Source organism: Thunnus maccoyii, chromosome 2 (assembly GCF_910596095.1).
Source record: "Thunnus maccoyii chromosome 2, fThuMac1.1, whole genome shotgun sequence".
Lineage (NCBI taxonomy): Eukaryota > Metazoa > Chordata > Actinopteri > Scombriformes > Scombridae > Thunnus > Thunnus maccoyii.
This window is the reverse complement of record NC_056534.1, coordinates 23,078,725-23,098,137: the sequence shown is the minus strand read 5'-3', so window position 1 is coordinate 23,098,137 and position 19,413 is coordinate 23,078,725. Positions and strand designations below refer to the sequence as shown.

The window sequence follows — 19,413 nt, the reverse complement described above, 5'->3', positions numbered from 1 at the left end:
AATGATTTGTTCAGCTAAACCATCAACCTGTCTCTTAGACCCCATCCCAACTAAGTTGCTTAAGGAAGCCTTACCCTTAGTTAGCACTTCTTTACTAGATATGATCAATCTGTCTTTAGTAACAAGCTATGTACCACAGTCCTTTAAAGTAGCTGTAATTAAACCTCTTCTTAAGAAGCCTACTCTTGATTCAGGTGTTTTAGCCAATTATAGACCTATATCTAACCTTCCATTTCTCTCTAAGATCCTTGAGAAAGCAGTCTTTAATCAGTTATGTGTCTTTCTACATAACAATAGTTTATTTGAGGATTTTCAGTCAGGATTTAGAGCGCATCATAGCACAGAAACAGCACTGGTGAAAGTCACAAATGACCTCCTTACTGCATTGGACAAAGGATTTGTCTCTATACTTGTCCTGTTAGATCTTAGTGCCGCATTCGACACAATCGACCATCAAATCCTTTTGCAGAGACTGGAACATTTAATTGGCATTAAAGGAACTGCATTAAGCTGGTTTAAGTCCTATTTATCAGATCGATTTCAGTTTGTACATGTTAATGATGAATCCTCCATGAAGGCAAGGGTTAGACACAGAGTTCCAGAAGGTTCTGTACTTGGACCAATTCTATTCACCTTGTATATGCTTCCTTTAGGTAATATTATTAGGAAACACACCATAAATTTTCATTGTTATGCAGATGATACCCAATTACATTTATCAATGAAGCCAGATGAAACCAATCAGTTAAACAAACTCCAAGCATGCCTTAAGGACATAATGACCTGGATGACCTGCAATTTTCTACTACTAAATTCGGATAAAACTGAAGTTATTGTGCTTGGCCCTAAACACCTTAGAAACACATTATCTAATGATATAGCTACTCTGGATGGCATTACCCTGGCCTCCAGGACCACCGTAAGGAATCTGGGAGTTATCTTTGATCAGGATATGTCCTTTAACTCCCACATAAATCAAATCTCGAGGACTGCCTTTTTTCACTTACGTAATATCGCAAAAATCAGGCACATCCTGTCCCTAAAAGATGCAGAGAAACTAGTTCATGCATTTGTTACTTCTAGGCTGGATTATTGCAATGCCTTATTATCAGGCTGCCCTAACAAGTCTCTAAAGACTCTCCAGCTGGTCCAGAATGCAGCTGCACGTGTACTGACTGAAACTAGAAAAAGAGATCACATTTCTCCCATTTTAGCTTCGCTACATTGGCTTCCTGTAAAATCTAGAATAGAATTTAAAATCCTTCTCCTAACTTACAAAGGCCTTAATGGTCAGGCACCATCATATCTTGAAGAGCTCATAGTACCATATTATCCCACTAGAACACTGTGCTCCCAGAATGCAGGCTTACTGGTGGTTCCTACAGTCTTTAAAAGCAGAATAGGAGGCAGAGCCTTCAGCTATCAGGCTCCTCTCCTATGGAACCATCTACCAGATTCGGTCTGGGGTGCAGACACCCTCTCTATGTTTAAGAGTAGGCTTAAAACTTTCCTTTTTTATAAAGCTTATAGTTAGGGCCGACCAGGCTCGCCTTGGATCAGCCCTTAGTTATGCTGCTATAGGCCTAGACTGCTGGGGGACTTCCCATGATGCACTGAGCTCCTCTCTCCTCCTCCTCCTCTCCATCTGTATGCATTCATGTAACATCAATGCATGTCAATAACTTTGCTTCTTCCCTGGAGTTTTTTGTGCTTTCTCATCTCACAGGAAACCCTGGGTTCTGGGCCGAGCCTTCGCGGTCCTTCACAGTCCTGATGGCATCCTTCCCTGGCTATTGATGCTTATACTTATTGTTATTGTTATGATTGTTGTTCTTCTGTCCCCCCTCACCCTTTCCCTCTCTCTTTCTCTCTCTCAACCCAACCGGTCAAAGCAGATGGCCGCCCACCAAGAGCCGGGGTCTGCTTGAGGTTTCTACCCATTAAAGGGGAGTTTTTCCTTACCGCTGTCGCCAAGTGCTTGCTCATGGGGGAATTGTTGGGTCTCTGTAAATTAAAGAGTATGGTCTTGATCTGCTCTATGTGAAAAGTGCCTTGAGATGACTTTTGTTGTGATATGGTGCTATATAAATAAAAATTGATTGATTGATTGATTGATGGTTAAGCTATGTTTGAGTTTAAAAAAAAAATGCAGTTGTTATAAATGCAGTTGCAAGAACAGTACTTTCCACTAATTTTAATTCTAACTATTCTAATAATCTCCCTGCTCTTTCATGTGTTTCACTCTGTGGATGTCTCTTGTTCTTTACTCTGTATTGAGTGTTTTGACAGAGTGATGGTTATTTGGGGTGCTTTAACTGTGCATGTGCCTTTTTCTGACTCTCTTCCGGTCAATGATCATGGGGGCTGTGGTGGAAATTGTAAATGCAAGTTTTGACAGCATTTTGGGGTCAAATTCAGTTATAATAAAATCAAGCACACTTGCAGAGCAGCTGCCCCACTCTAAACTGAACAGCCTACATGAGTCGCATGTTTTACATGCAAGACTCATGTTTTAATGCTGTTGTTTATTGTTTGTGATGTGAAAACGTCAGAAAAATAAAAAGTTGGCGCCCTGATATTAGTTCAGTTATGTCATCAAAAAACACCACTGAGCGTCTTTCCTGCTGGCTGCTGACAGTGCTGTCAGCTGGAGAGTCGATCACACTGGAAGGTAGAGGAGACAGTAGAGATGCTGCTACATGTCTGTTTAAACAGGAGTTTAGCTGACTTTGCTGTATTTAACACCAGAGCTGAGAGTGTCAGAGCTCTGTGCAGGAAACAGTCACTATGCATCACACTGCTGTCCTTAGCTTCCATCCTCTCGCACCAATTCATTTTTGAAATAGTAACAACCAATGAGGACCATCACTCAATCAATGGCCAGCCATAAAGGGTTTACAAAGCCAGAGGCACAGTCTCATCACCAGCACTAGTGGGATCTTTGCTTACAAGACTCCTGGGAAATGGATGGTAACATCAGTATGACAGGATGTGTATATATATTGATGGGGGTACTCCTTTTCCCCCCTATCATTTAAAGGGCGGGCATAGGATAGACCCCTCAACCTGATCACTGACCACCCCCTGTACCTAACTGTCGGATATCCCCATTAGGGGGCATCAGGGAGTTTCTTGTGCATGCATCGGCGTTGTGGTTGTCCGCCAGAAACTCTGCCATAAATTCACTTTTTACAGCCGAATGTACTGGTTGTACTAGCTGAGGCTAGTACAACCGGCTTGTTTTTAGCCCTGTGAGCTAACAAGCGCAACAGGGACTGCAGATACTGGTTTAAGACGAGCCCCCATCTACGATCTTCAAATTGAAGCATAATCACGTAGCGGGTCCACTTGTTGGACCCATGCCAGCAAGTCTTGCTGTTTGCTGCTTGCTGTCATTGGTGTCGATCACCTCTGGTACCTCTGCTAAAATCATATCAATGCTGTGGGCTCCGAGTCGCAGCCTCTGCGCTCACCACATCTACACTTCATGGCTCCACTCACCTCAGGCTGTGTCAGCTGTGCCCACCTGGCCGAAAAGATCGCGGAGCTGGAAGGCAGAATATCCACGCTCCACCAGATCCACGAAGCTGAGATGCTAATGGACAACATCAATTTTGGTCCAGTGCAGAGTGACATGGTATGTGCCCGAGTGCCTGATCCCATAGCTACCTGTCCCGCTGCTAAGGCCACCTCTCTCCCAGACTCTGCTGTCACTGTCCACTGTCCTGCTGCTGACAACCCAGTCACCGTCCCCAGTGAGTCTTGGATGCGGCTCGGGGCTAAGCCTAAAACCCTGATCAGCTCCACTCCATCACATCATGAGCCCTGGTCCTTGGTCGGTGTGCACAGCAGGAGAGGGAGGCGCTCCTCCCGTGCACCCCTTAACTATAGCATCCAGCTGGAGAACAAGTACGACCTCCTTGACCAGAATGACTTTCCTCCTCTGCCTGCAGAGTCTTCTTCCCCATCCCCTCTGCCGCTCTGTGGGTCCCACAGCTCGTCGCCTCTGATCCCTCATTCATCCATACATGAGCTCTCCACTCGCACCAGGACTCGCCACTCCATACCGCACTTTACCCCAGCCCTGCAGCGAGCTCCTGCACCCCTCTCTGTCTGCCCATCTCCATCCACTTCATCGCCAAGGATGAAGTTTCCTTCACAGTCCGCCCCCCCTCCATCAAGCCCCGAGATCCCACACTCAGCGTCACCTCACCCTCTCTTCCAACCAAGTACACTGATAGTCAGGGACTCCATAACCAGGAACATCCGTTTCTTCAACTCAACCACACACAGCCTTCCTGGAGCCACGGTCCCGGTCATCCTGGATAAGCTACCAGGTCTACTGCACTCACTCCTGTCCTCTATTAGACAAGTGATAGTCCATGTGGGACCAAACGATACAGTTCGCCGGCAATCGGAATTGACTAAAAATTATTTTAATTACCCTTTTAGTTTCCTAAATACTTGTGCAATGAGTGTTTTTATCTCTGGTCCTATTGCCACGGTGTCCCGTGGAGCTGAACGGTTCAGCAGAATCCTTAGCCTCCACACTTGGCTCCAGTCCGCTTGTAGACATCGCAATATGGGTTTTATAGACAATTTTAACTTGTTTTGGAACTGTCTCGCCCTCTTCAGGCTCGATGGAATTCACCCCAACAGGCTGGGTAGCCGCATGCTAGTGGCTAACTTGCAGCATGCTGTGCAGTCCTCATCACATGACTGACTGTTTACTACCCACAGACACACCCTCAAGTCCCCCTCTTCCTCTCTGGTCTCACAGGCCACTGTTTCCTGCTCTAGCCCCCCCTACTGTCCTCCCCCGGCATCCATACCCACTGCGCTGACATCAGATCGAGTTTCTGTCTCATATACTGGGTCTCCATCTCCTTCTATCTCAGTGCCTGTAACCCTCCCCATTCCTGTTGTGACCAGCAAAAGACTAAACATGGTGCTCCCAGTTTGTACTGCAACTCATTCGAACTTGATATCAATTCCCTGTCAACCACCATCTGATTTGGACCCAGCAAGTACTATAAACCTAGCTCTGTTCAATGTTAGATCTCTAGCAAACAAATCATTTTTAATTAATGATCTCATAATTGATTATAAGCTTGATCATATACATCTAACTGAAACTTGGCTGGATATGAGCAATACTGCAACACTCATTGAGATATGTCCACCAGATTACAGCTTTTCTCAGTCAGTGAGACAGGAAAAAGAGGGGGTGGAATTGCCACCATCTACTCAAAAAAGCTCAGCTGTACAAAGGTCAACCTGGGTAAATTCTCATCCTTTGAATATCTGGCCCTTGTCCTTAATACTGAACCAGCTGTACTCATTATTACAATAAACAGGCCTCCAAAACACATAGCACTATTTCCCCCAGAATTCTCTGAGCTGACTGCTCTTATTATCACCAAATATGACAGAATAATTTTAAATGGAGATTTCAACATTCACATTAACAACACTGCTGACTCCAAGGCTCTGGAATTTTTGAATCTTCTTGAAAGCTTAGAACTCACTCAACATATAACTGAACCCACTCATCAGCAAGGCAATATACTTGATCTGGTAGTATCAAAAGGGTTAACCAATAACCCATAATATGACAATATTTCAGTGTCTCATATCCCTATCTCTGATCACTACTGTGTGTTTTTTACAGGGTCTTGCCTGTAACTACAACTGCAAAAGAATGCATGGTGCTTAAGCGGTTTTTAAATGATGCTGCAGAAAATGAATTTGTCAAGCTCGTAAGTATGTTTAATCCACATAGTGTGAACTGCTTGCCTGACAAATGATCTCTGCCCTAAACCAAAAATGGGAAATGCCCTAAATAAGGTGGCACCACTCAAGGTCAAAAGGAAGCCTTGTGTAAAGACATCACCATGGATAGACAGCACTATCCGCGAGCTGAAGAGGTCTTGTAGAGCAGCAGAAAGGCGATAGAGGAAAACTCAACTGGAGGTCCACCGTAGAATCTACAAAGAAAACTTGGTTACCTATAACAAGACTGTACGCACTACAAGAAGATCATATTTTCCCAAAATCATCTCAGAAAACAACAGCAATCCCAGAATACTGTTCTCTACCATTAACAGATTGTTAAACCCTGCCCCTGCTTCAGACCTTCTTACCCAAGCCTCTTCCTTCAAATGTGAGGAATTTGCCAATTTTTTTAGCAATAAAATCACAACCATCAGAGGTAAAATTGTTAAAACTCCTAGTGACCTTTGCAGGCAACCTTGTGAACAGCAGGCAAAAATGAGAAAATTCTCCAACATCACAAAGTCAGAACTTTGTATGATTGTAGCTACAAGTAACCCTTCCACCTGTTGCCTTGACCCAGTTCCATCTGCACTCATTAAGAAGGTCTTCAATAGTATTTCAAGCACAGTCATAAATATCATTAATACATCCCTTGAAACAGGTGTTTTTCCTGATAATTTCAAAACTGCTGTTGTGACTCTGCTAAAGAAACCTAACTTGGATTGTGGAGCTATGTCGACGATACGCAATTATATATATCTTTAGAACCAAGTAACCCACTCTAAACTCTGACTGCTTGTCTGTTCGCAATCAATAAATGGATGAGTGACAACTTTTTAAAATTAAATGAGGAAAAAACAGAAATCTTATTAATTGGCCCCAAAGCAAAAAGGGATGAGATCCTTAAAAGACTTGGCAACCTGACTCCCTTAATCAAATCAGAGGTAACAAGCCTAGGAGTCATTTTAGATTCTGACTTGAGCCTTAAGTCCCATATAAACAAAATGACTAAAACAGCATTCTTTCACCTCAGAAATAGTGCCAAGGTTCGACCATTCCTAACTCAGCAAGATGCTGAAAAACTAATTCATGCTTTTATTTCAAGTAGATTAGACTATTGCAATGCACTTTTTACACGTCTTCTCAAAAGGTCGATTGAAAGACTACAGCTTATTCAAAACTCTGCAGCCAGACTATTAACAAAAACAAAAAAGAGAGAACACATCACTCCAGTCTTGGCTAGCCTACACCGGCTCCCTGTGTCTTGCAGAATCAATTTCAAAGTCCTGTTACTCATTTATAAAGCTCTCAGTGGATCAGGGTCGAGCTACATCACAGATACCTTATGCTCCCTCACGAGCCATTAGATCTTCCTCTGCAGGACTGCTTGAGATCCATAAGGCTATCCAAAAGAAAATTGGAGATGCAGCTTTTTTCAATTATGCTCCCAAACTCTGGAATGCCTTACCTAAAGACGTTTACCTAAAGAAGCAGTCTCTGTTGAAAGCCTTAAACAGCACTTAAAAACATATCTTTTTAACTTAGCCTTTCTATTGTATGACTTTTACACCATATCATACACTAAAACATTTTCATCCATTTTAAGGCATTTGTATTCTTATTCATGAATGATTATGTCTTTTACTTAAGATTTTTAGCTGTGTCTCCCCTGTTTTAATGTAATGCACTATCTCTCATTTTTCTTGTTTGCCTCGTTTTATTCTTCCTGTTAATGTTCTCAATTATTTATTTATTTATCTATTTCTTTTATTATCTTTTTAATGTGAAGCACTTTGAGCTGCATTTTGTATGAAAGATGCTATACAAATAAAGTTTATTATTATTATTATTATTATTATTATTATTATTATTATTATTATTATTATTATTATTAGTTTGTGGGAATTAGGAATCAAATAGTGCTTTATTACTCCATGCACTATGTTTTAACACTGTTGGAAAATAAAGATGAACTGGAGAATGATGAGGGGGAAGACTTGATAACCCCCCAACAATGTAAGAGAGAAGGGATAACACCTCTCTAATTCAGCCAGTGCTGATCAAACCCTGATATTAATTGTGGAAAAAAGGAGGGAAAACTTGATAATCCCATGACAATTCCTGCTAGAACACATGGTTGACAATCTCTCTATTCATTTCATAATACACTGGCTACAACAACAAAATCACTCCTATAATTTAACAAACTCTCATGCCCATGTATGATCAAGATGGCAAATGTCTGGGAAAGAAGAAAGAGGGATGAAGGGAGTGGGAGAGAAGGGGGGTTTCTTGACACACACACACACACACACACACACACACACACACACACACACACACACACACATACACACACACATCCATACTGAGATATGCACACTTACACGCATGCACTCACGTGTGTGCACATGTAAAAAGGTGTATATTATTTTATTCTCATGTCACCTTGGTTTCTCATGCATTGTCTTTTTTTTCTTTTTCTAAAATTGTGAAGTCTTTAGGACTGTAACAGTGAGAAAGGTGTTCTCCAACAAACCTGATGGCACAAAGCTGAACAGATTGTGAAGGTAATGATTTACAGGAACATTTCCACATTCTGGAGGTCTGCACAGTGTGCAAGGAGAGCAAAAGTGGGAAAGCACCTGAGAAAGAAATAAAAAATGTTAAAGTGGACGATATGAATACAAAAATCTAATTCGTCAACATACATATTCAGCACAAATCCATATCAAGATTCAGTTCTAGTTTTATTGTGATGTCTGAAGATATTTGTGGGTGTGGTGTGGCGCTTTGTAACCATCATATAAAGAGTCGTAGCAGCAGAAAGACTCACATCTTCACTTCAAAGGCACTCTGCACTCTATAACCCAAACATGGACAACAAACACACCACCTGTGGTAAGTTATGATAATATGTATTAAACTTTCATCCACAGGCTATTCCTTAACCTCTGAATATATATATACCTATAGGGATATACAAGGTAGAACTGAAAAATTTGTTGTGTTCATATTCATTAAATCCTAATTTTTCTTGAGTGGTCAGGTACAACCACTTAAGAATAAGAAGTATATATGTATATACAAGGTAGAACTGAAACTATTAATTTATCTTTAATTTACAGATATGGAACCTCAAAATGTTCAATACTGAATAAATATAAAGACATTAGTAAATAATCATATGAATAAATTGTATGAAAAGTATAAACAAAATGAAATAGAAGAAATGATGACAACTCAATTCATTATGATGAAATGGCATTTAATAATAACAAATTTGTTATCAATCAATCTTTTTCAGCCAACCTGTTCCACTTTGTGCCATTAGGTCTGTTTGTGTGGATTTTTCTCACTGTTACAGTCTTAAAGACTTCACAATGCTACAAAAAGGAAAAAGATAATGCATGAAAAACCAAGGTCACATGAAGTTTAATCAATCCTATGCATATCAGACTTTCACAATTTATTTTATTTTATTGCAAAAAATATTTTTTTGTGTTCAAAATGTCCCAACACACGCTCAGGAATGAGGCACAAATGTAATTCCATAGGTGACTGATGCAAGGTAAACTAATGTAAAAGTTGTTACCTATGACTCCACTAAATAAAACTAAGTTACACAAACTATTATAATTCTCATCTGGGTTTATTTTTGTCACAATTACCACTAATCAGGGATGCAGGATTAATTTCAGAAGTTTTAGGCTTATCTTGGACTTTTAGTTAGACTACTTAAAATAAAAATGTCCTGACAACTCTGATAGAGCTCAGGATTCATCCATAACGGCTGCTTTGTTGGATGCCCTATTTCTATTTACTTCCTGTTGCTCGCGTTGAAAGCACTGTAGGACACGTTGTTATGGATGAGGAACAGCTGATTCATTTAGTTGAAATGAGGCGTTATCTCTACAATACCTCCTCATTTCACTACAAAAACCTAGCACTAACCATCATGTGCAGGTCATCCTAAAACCTTCCAGCTTATATAAGTCAGACACTGATAAAGTCAGCAGCAACATTTACTGTTGGCAGTAAAGCACAGTATAACCCTTGTAATCCTCCACTATCAGGTGTTATCAGTATGGTGATGACTCTCTGACTGGAAACAATGGAGCAAACTGGATGATGGAGGGGATGATCACATACAAGAACATTTGGTGGAGTCAGTGGAGAGCATGATATATCATAGCAAGGTATTCCAAAGACCTGAAGGTGCTAATATGTCTGCAAAAGCTGATATGTGTAACATGAGTAAATTAAATGATGACACCCACAGTCTCTTGCTTTATTGTGAAAATTAGCAATAAATCTTATACCGTTGGAAAGCCTGTTTATTTCCCTTTTAAATGGTGCCACATTTGTAAGGAACGGAACGGTAAGGAAAAGCAGAGCTGAGTATATGGGTTGCCAAATCTTCTCTGCCAATGCCAAACAGCTTATTTTGCTGTTGCTATTGACTCTTGTTTTGAGCTTCTGGTACTCCCAGGTGCTGTGAGCATGGGCCCTGCTACAGTGGTCAGTAGGTGTCTGCTCCAAGAATTGGCATGCCACGTTTGACTGATCTGGATAGGGCCCACGCGATAGGGCAACACAGACAGGCTGCAAAGAGGGTGTCCCAAGAAGATGACACCCCAAGAGGACCGTTTCCTCACCCTGTCAGCACTTTGGTACCGTAGCCTACTTCTACAGATTTGCAGTCAAGGTTTGCAGGACGATATTGTTACAGCTGGCTCAAACACCAAACATAATAATGGACACCACACGAGTAGGAGTGTACTACATATGAATTTATTAAAGTAACTTAATGAAAATGGATAAATAAATGAAGACCAGATACCTAGCACCAGAAAGGTGCTGCTGCAGCAGGATGGAGAGAGAGAGAGAGAGAGAGAGAGAGAGAGAGAGAGAGAGAGAGAGAGAGAGAGAGAGAGAGAGAGAGAGAGAGACAGAGAGAGAGAGAGAGAGAGAGAAAGAGAGCTGAACAAACAGGACCTGCCTATATAGACTCAGGACTCAGTCCTCTAATCAGCACAGGTGCCTGCCAGACAGATGATCAACCTAAAGGGATCAAAAAACATCAAAACAGGATGTAACACTCCCCCCCATAAAGATGGCACTTAAATGTGACATTATTTGTACACACGTGACAGAGCATCAGCTACAACATTTTCCTGGCCTTTCTTATGGCGGATGTCCAAATTGTAGTTTTGAACCATGTTGGCCCAATGCATAACCCTCTGGTTGCTATTGTACATGCGATGTAGGAAACAACAACAGGCTGCACAGAGGAACCAACATATATTTCAAAGTGCTGTAGAGCCCACAGCAAAGCCAGAGCTTCTATCTCAATTGTGCTGTAGTTCTGCTGGGTCTGTGAGATCTTTTTGGAAAAATAGCAGACAGGGTGATCAATGCCTGCTGAGTCTTCCTGAATCAGAACAGCTGCAGTACCTGTACCACTAGCATCAACCTCAAGCTTGAACGGAACAGCGAAGTTGGGGGCAGCAAGAACTGGTGAATTACACATGACAGCTTTCACAGCTTGGAAGGCCTGCTCACATCTGGAATCCCACACCAACTCCCTAGCAGGACTGACAAGGTCAGTCAAGGAAAAACAATAGTTGCGAAGTTACGACAAAAAGCCCTATAGTAACATGCTGGTCCAAGGAAACGCCGTAACTGGCGCTTGGTGATGGGAGCTGGGTACTCAGCAACAGCACTGATCTTAGCTGCAAGGGGGCGAACCTGTCCCTGACCTACTTCCTTGCCAAGATAAGTGAGGGTGGCTTTTGCAAACTCACATTTACTCAGGTTCAGGGTCAGTGAGGCATTTTCAAAGTGCTGGAAAACAGGCAGGAGAGTATTCATGTGACTCTCCCAGTCAGGTGAATACGCTACAACGTCGTCTACATAGGCCTCACAGTTAGTTACACCAGACAACACTGTCCACATGAGTCGCTGAAAGGTGGCAGGGGCGTTACGCATGCCAAATGCCATTACAGTGTACTGAAGGCAGTTGTCAGGGGTGACAAAGGCAGAGATGTCAGAGGCTCTCTGTGTTAAGGGAACTTGCCAGTAACCTTTCAGCAAATCCAGCTTTGTCACATAACAAGCTGTTCCTACCCTATCAATGCAGTCCTCAACACGAGGAAGAGGGAACAAGACAGTTTTGGTTACACTGTTAACTTTCCGATAGTCTGTGCAGAACCTAGGAGTCAAGTCAACTTTTGGAACCAGTAAACAGGGTGAACTCGAAGAACTGGTGCTGGGAACTGCTAGACCATTGGTTAACAAGTACTCAACCTCTTTCTGCATTAATTTACACTTGATAGGGTTCACACGATAAGGATGCTGCTTGATCGGAGTACTATCAACTACGTCAATATCATGCTGCAATACATTTGTGCAAGTGGGTACATCTGAGAACAAAGCAAGATGGCCACGTATCAGCTGGAGAATATCTTCCTTTTGAGAATCAGCAAGATAGGACACATGAGTCTCTAGATTTACCAACACTTGTGAGTTCTGCAGCCGGGCACCCAGAGCAGGTGCATTGTCCTTGGTCACCATCATCAGCAGGGCAGGTGGAAACAACTGAAGCAGCAGCAATACAACTCACTTCTTTTGAGGGGCTTTGTTCCTCTTGGGACTGGGCAGCATATAACTTCAACATATTGATATGGCACACACAAGACTTACGCTTTCTGTCTGGAGTACAAATTTGGCCGACGGCTCTCTGCCCAGACGGCTTTCTGCCTGACAGCTCTCTGCCCAGACAATCCGGCACAGACAGCATGCAGCCAATCTCTGGTCTCATAGGGCTGCCAGGAGGCCTGCCATGACTGCCCTTCACCGTCAGGCCCCTTTGCGCTGGTGTCGGCAACATGTGCACTGGAACCTGAACACATGGAGGAACGTTATGTTCAGTGATGACTCCAGATTCTGCCCACGGCAGTTGGAGCTTAGGGTCAAAGTGTGGAGAAGACACTGAGAACGCTATGCTGATTGCTGCACCGTTAGAGTAACATCTTTTGGTGGGGGCAGTGTGATGGTGTGGGGTGGCATCTCCCTCACTGGAAAAACGAGGCTTGTCATCATTGGAGGCAATCTCAATGCAGAGAGATATCGATATGAGATTCTGAAACCAGTGGCAATCCCATATCTCCACAGTCTGGTGTAGGAGAATTTCTTAAGCATTGAAGTTCTCTGAAGAATGAAAAAAACAGTGATGAATCTTTCTCTCTTTATTCTTACATGCCATAAAGAAGGGCACACAGCCATTCTGCCGAACAACCAAACCGACCAAATCCTCCATGATAACAAAGCTCGCCGCCACAGAGCGGGGTTTATCAGAGACTACCTCCAGAATTTGGGAGTGGAGAGGATGGAATGGCCTGCCAGCAGTCATGACCTCAACCCCATTGAACACTCGTAGGATCAGCTTGGGCGTGCTGTTCGTGCCAGAGTGACCAACACAACCACGTTGGCTGACTTGCGACAAATGCTGGTTGAAGAATGGGATGCCATCCCACAGCAGTGTGTGACCAGGCTGGTGACCAGCATGAGGAGGAGGTGCCAGGCTGTTGTGGCTGTGTATGGTTCTTCCACACACTACTGAGGCTCCTGTTTGTTAAATGAATACATTGTTAAATTGCCAATATGTCTTGTTTCTTCAAACTTCAATCATCCAATCCACCAAACACCAAACAAGAGTCAATGGCAGAATAAGCTGATTGGCATTGGCAGAGAAGATTTGTTCATGGGCGCAACCCACATACTCAGCTCTGCTGCAAGAAGCATTGTTACAACGAAGAAATCTACCGAACACAAATTTCCTTACTTTTTGTGCTAAGTTTATATATATATACTTTTAGATACTGAATCATTTTGGAATAGATTATATGATTACAGGGCAAGCTTTTGTAATGCAAAATGCTCTGAGGTGCTCTGGATCTATTTGTGTCCCGGACTGTCTTCGTCAACGGTGGCTGAGTATTACGGATAGTATAGCGCCTCCCAGTATCCAATACTGAAAAAATAAACTTTACTTCTCAAAATCAAAGGAGAAATAATTAAAACTGATGGCCATAATATTAACCTATCATGATACTGAGTTATTAAGGACTCTTTCATGTTTTTGTGTTGAGAAATGGTAAAGATATCATTAAAAAAAACATTAACATGGTGACAGTGAGGAAAATACTTTGGGCAGCGGGTCCTCCACCCCACCCACTGATGTTCACAGCATTTTATAGCGCTACGGTCTGGTTAATATTGGAGTGAATGGACAGCCAGAGCAGTTGCACTGAGCATTTAATAATGATGTGTATGGGTTTACATTGGCATTATGGTGCAGATACACCGAAATCTGTCGACTAATGTCAATACGACGGATTCCATTCATTTTCCATTCATGTTGAAAATGGCAGAGCGAAAACCAATCACCGCACAACTCGTAGTACATCAGTCAGAGCCGTGCACAGACATTTTGGGGGGCAAGTGCTCAAGCAAAAAAAATTGATCAGCAGGCAACGCAGCAACGACGCTGCTGCAGTATGAACACAAACACACACACATGCACAGTGAGCGGAGGAGCCAACCATAGCAACTTTGATCAATTTTACAATAAATAGGGAATCAATCAAACTGTCAAACTGCATATCACCAGAACAATCCTGCAGTCTTTTAAGAATAAAATCTACCTGAACTAGAACTCAATCTACACCTTTAAACTCAGGCAGTAAAAGTTCATCAAGTGGACCTTTGAGTCCTGTTCACCAATAAATTCAGACTCTTTCTCAGAGTAGAAACCCCTCAGAGAATAAAAATTAAAACTATTATTCTCGTCTGCTTCAGTTGGAAAGGAAACTGTAGACAGAGGCAGGATGGAAAGAGGAGAAAGAGGTAGTCCTACCACCTTAAAGATGGCTGGCAGATTGTGATTTTAAGTGTTTAAGTAAGTGCTGGGCATGAAGGGCAAGGAGGGGGGAGGTGTGTGAGTAAGGGGGGAAAGCAGGTGGCTTTAATAGAGCTTGCAGCTAATTGCTCTGATGACATCTTAAAGCCTGTCTCCCCCAAAAACCCTTCGAGCCTGAACCTTGCTGCTAACAGAAGAGCTGCTGACCCAGGAGAGGAGAGGAGAGGAGAAAAGAGGAGGAAAGGAGAGGAGAGGAGGAGACAAGAGATAATGAGGAAGGAGGAGAGGAGGAGAGTTATCCAAATATGATTGCATAGGCTATTAACCACATAATGCATATTTATTTGTTTCAGTTGCCTGATAAAGGAACTAACTAGCCTACCGAAATTCACTTGTTTTCATGGACGACGCTATTTTATGCCAGACTAGCTTGCTTGTTGTCAAACTTAATGGTGAGCTATTGCCTAAGTTAGAGTGGCTGCATTGAGATGTTTTAATAGTGGTTTAATTTCACAACAGTTACTAACAATGCCGGGGCTTAGGGCAAACACTATCATTACCTGGCTGTCACCAATGAAGGCTGGTCAGGGAGACGTGGATCATGCTGCTCTGCAGGGCACTTGATTTGCATGTGTTAACTGGTGGCTGTGACATGTCGAAGATGGAGTGGCAGGGGCTTGTATGGTCTGACAGAATTAGAACTCAAATGCAGTTGTCGGGCATTACACGCTTTTAATTGAGAATTGATGTCATGGGCCAATGCATCCAGACGTGTCCTCACCATAGTAAAAAATAATGCATGTAGCCACTATGACATCACCCATTGTTTTGTGGACTCACGTTTTGAAGCCTTGAGTTTGAATTTTGACTTTTGCCATCTTGGATTTTTGGAGCCAGAAGTGTTCATATTTGGACAAGAGGGTCAGGCTGACCCTAACCATAAACGGTATAAATATGGATGTAGCCACCAGTTTCTGAAGAGCGGTTTTGAAACAAGCCACCTAGCAGCTAGCGACCTGTCACTCAAAGCAGCAACGTTATTAATTATGCATAATTTTATTGCTTAATAAAATATGAACGTGTGACTGTAGGATGAAATCAGCTATAGAGTCCTAAACCATTTTTTGTACCAGGCTGTAAACATATTTATTTCTGCTGTTAAGTTGGGCATTTTAACATCTACGGGTCTACAGGGATTGACTTGCTTTTGGAGCCAGCCTTAAGTTGCCATTCCAGGAACTGCAATTTTTGGCACCCCCACTTCATGCATCTCATACAGACGCTAAAGGGTGCCCTGTGCGTCAGTATGAGAATGGTCTGGAATGTCAGCTTGTCTGTTTCGGAACGTTACAGACATGGCTGTGCACAGCCCGGTGAGAGGGCGGTGACAACACCAAAATGTATCAAAACTTGAAATGACATGAAATAACTGTGTGTGTGCCTCCATGAAGTAAAAATTGTCTTTTGAAAAAAGGCATTTTGAAATGAAAAAATCTGTAATGGAATAAAAAGTAAAACTCTGTCATAATAAGAACAATGAACTAACATTTCATGAACATGAGTTGAGTTTTTAATCATTTCTAAAATAATTTCACAAATTATTGTTTTATTTACATATTTTACACAAATTATCCATGTGATTATTTATTAATATAGTGATTATGATATATTATTGATTATTTATTTAACATTTATTATTTTGCATTCATTTTCCTACTCATTTAATCAAATCTACTTCTGGCTTGTCTTCTTAAACAAGTTATTTCTTTGATCATTGTAAAAATTAATAATCTCACATACTTTTATCTGACTATATGCTCTGGATTTTCAGAGAGCCGTCACTTTAAATAACGAGTCATAACAATTATAGAATAATGAAATAATTCAATGATTCTTGTAGATTGTTGATCCATACAGTTCTATCCATTTGATCAAGACATGTTTTGCTATCACTGCAAGAGTTGTATTAAATAAAATAAATCTACACCCTGATGTTGAATTCTGAACTGTCAGTACGTATCTAATGCTTGTCATTCTTCTACTCAGCACCCATCAGAAGAAATGACACAGAGCTGAGGATAGTGATGGTGGGGAAGACTGGAATTGGGAAGAGCGCCACTGGAAACACCATCCTGGGACGACAGTGCTTTGAATCAAAGTTCAGTGCTAAGTCTATGACTGTAGACTGTTCTAAGGGTGAAGCTGTGGTGCATGGACAACAGGTTGCTGTTATTGACACCCCAGGCCTGTTTGACACCAGGTTCGGCATGGATGAAACCACTAAAGATATGACCATGTGCATCTCTTATGCTGCTCCTGGACCCCATGTCTTCCTGGTGGTCATCAGGCTGGGAAGATTCACTGAAGAGGAAAAGCAGACGCTGCAGAAGATTCAAGAAGTCTTTGGCCAGGCTGCAGACAGATACAGCATGGTGCTCTTTACTGGTGGTGACCTTCTTGAAGATACCACTATTGAGGAATTCTTGGATGAAAGTCCAGACCTGCAGGAACTCGTAGCCAGATGTAACAACCAGTACCATGTCTTCAATAATAAACTGAAGGATGGTGCTCAGGTCATTGAGCTGCTCCAGAAGATCAGAAATATAGTCCAGAAGAACGGAGGAAGCCACTACACCAACGAGATGTTCCAAGAGGCTGAGAGAGCAATCGAGAAGGAGAAACAACGCATCCTCAAAGAGAAAGAAGAACAAATACGCAGAGAACAAGAGGAACTGGAGAGGAAACTAAAGGAAAAATATGAAAAAGAGATGAAGAAAATGAATGACCAACTCCAGGCTGAGAGAGAGAGGGAGAGGAAAGAGAGAGAGGAGGAGAGGAAGAGGGAGAAGGAGGAGATGAATGAGGAGAGGAAGAGGGAGAGGGAGGAGAGAGAGGCAGAGAGAAAGAGAGAGAGAGAGGAGAAAGAAAGGGAGATGACAAATATGATGAATAAACTAAAGGAACAGCATGACAGAGAACTCATAGAGGAAAGAGAAAAGTTGGACAACAGGCATGAAAGGTCAGCTAGACATCAAGCTGAAAGGCGTCATAGATGCATAATCCTATAATCAGTTCAGTGAAATCATCTTGTCCATTGTTCATTACATCGGTGGTGTCAAAGAAATTAATTCAATTTCAACTTAATCATAAAATGAAGTTCATTATTAGTTTAATAATATATAATTGGCATATTTGAAACATTCCTCTCTAACTCCTAATAATTACATCTTGGGGCAAAAAATAATGTGTTGAATAAATCTTATACTATATGTTTAATGAACTCATTACATTAACTTTATTAAAAACATAATTAGTCAGTTAGCATATATGTATATTTCCCTAAATTCAATATGTTGAAATATTCCAGAAATCTTTTAGTTCTTCAGTTATTTTAGTTTGAGAGAGTCACATGACCGAGGTTTGCTAGAGTATGTGTTTTCTACTGTATGCATGTATGTCTGATAAGTTGAGTTCAATTGCATTTTGCTGTAATAATTAGTAGAAGAAGTAGAGGTTGCGAACCAGAAATAAAACCAGTCGCCTTGACCATCTATGAGAGAAAAATGGAGAGAAATCTTCAGGAATTTGTTTTTGTTTGGGCAAATTGTAATTGTTCTTTCATGCCGGCTAGAATTGGCCATGTTTTCATGCAAATTCATAAGAATATCTGGGGAGATGCTGACAGTGGAAACAGCTGATCAGTTATGTTGGCTTCATCAGAACTTATTAAGTAAAGGTGTTTCTATCTCCTATTTAGCACATTAACTCTTTTTCGAAAAAGGCAAAAACCACCTCAAGTGAGTGTAAAAACTTTTTTGCGAAATTGAGGAAGTTTTTTCAAATTATGCCTTTTCTAATGCGATACTTTAAAATGTACATTAATATACGTTGATGGAAACACAAAGTTCTGTGTCTGTGATACCATTGCTTTTTAACAACTTGAATAACTGCCATATGCTATGACGTTTAAATGAATGAGCCTTGTTCCAGACCTAACAAAGGCTACCCATGCCAGAGTTTTTAAGCATTTCAAGAAGGTCTGGTGTTGCCCTTGTAAATGAATGTTCCCACAGCTAAAAACAAACAAACAAGCCAATCAGAGGATTGGACCTAGGGATGGGGTTTAATAGCATTTTAGCAAATTTGAATCCCGTATCGAATCCACTTATCAAATCTTATTTTTACCTTTACCTGTTTACCTTTCAGGAATTCCACCAGCTTAGGTGTGTGGTCATTAAAGTGAATTGAATTAAATTGAATGCGCAAGTAAAAAGGCTCAACGACTCAAAGATGTCGAATTAACATTTGCTGGCAGAATCACCGCAGTTTTTAGTGCTTGCCTAATTCATGTTCACAGTGTAGCAACAACCTGAAGGTAAGATGAGCATTAAATGTATCTGACACATCCTGTATGTATGCATGTATTCTTGTCCTGATTCAGAACTATTAAACTGATCATATTAAAATGTTGATATGAATCAAAGTTTAACTGTGAGATTCTTAAATTGATGTGGGGTGATCAGCTAGGGGTTGCTACTCTGTTGGTCCCTGTTGAACTACGGAACACACATGGTTCACTTGTGGCTGTACAGTGGTGTTACAGAGTGATGTGTCTTCAGCTGACTACAGATAGCAGCAGAGAGCACATTCACCAGAGAACAGATAAACTTTTCACTTTAGTCTTAGCATTAACCTTAATTTACTACAGCTGATCT

At 41.5% G+C, this 19,413-nt stretch overlaps 1 protein-coding gene across 1 annotated transcript; it reads left to right on the top strand.

The window, feature by feature from the left end:
• Nucleotides 1–15,226: 15,226 nt before the first annotated feature.
• On the top strand, nucleotides 15,227–17,766 carry LOC121887168 (GTPase IMAP family member 4-like). The gene is made up of 2 exons (XM_042397788.1): nucleotides 15,227–15,281; nucleotides 16,745–17,766. Exons 1-2 carry the CDS (start codon nucleotides 15,227–15,229, stop codon nucleotides 17,764–17,766), a joined length of 1,077 nt encoding a protein of 358 aa, XP_042253722.1.
• The last annotated feature ends 1,647 nt before the right edge of the window (nucleotides 17,767–19,413 follow it).

Coding starts and splice junctions, on each gene's coding strand:
- LOC121887168 (XM_042397788.1), top strand. CDS start 15,227: ATGCCGGGGCTTAGGGCAAACACTATCATTACCTGGCTGTCACCAATG. Junction 15,282..16,744: donor GCTGTCACCAATGAAGGCTG/GTCAGGGAGACG, acceptor TCTTCTACTCAG/CACCCATCAGAAGAAATGAC.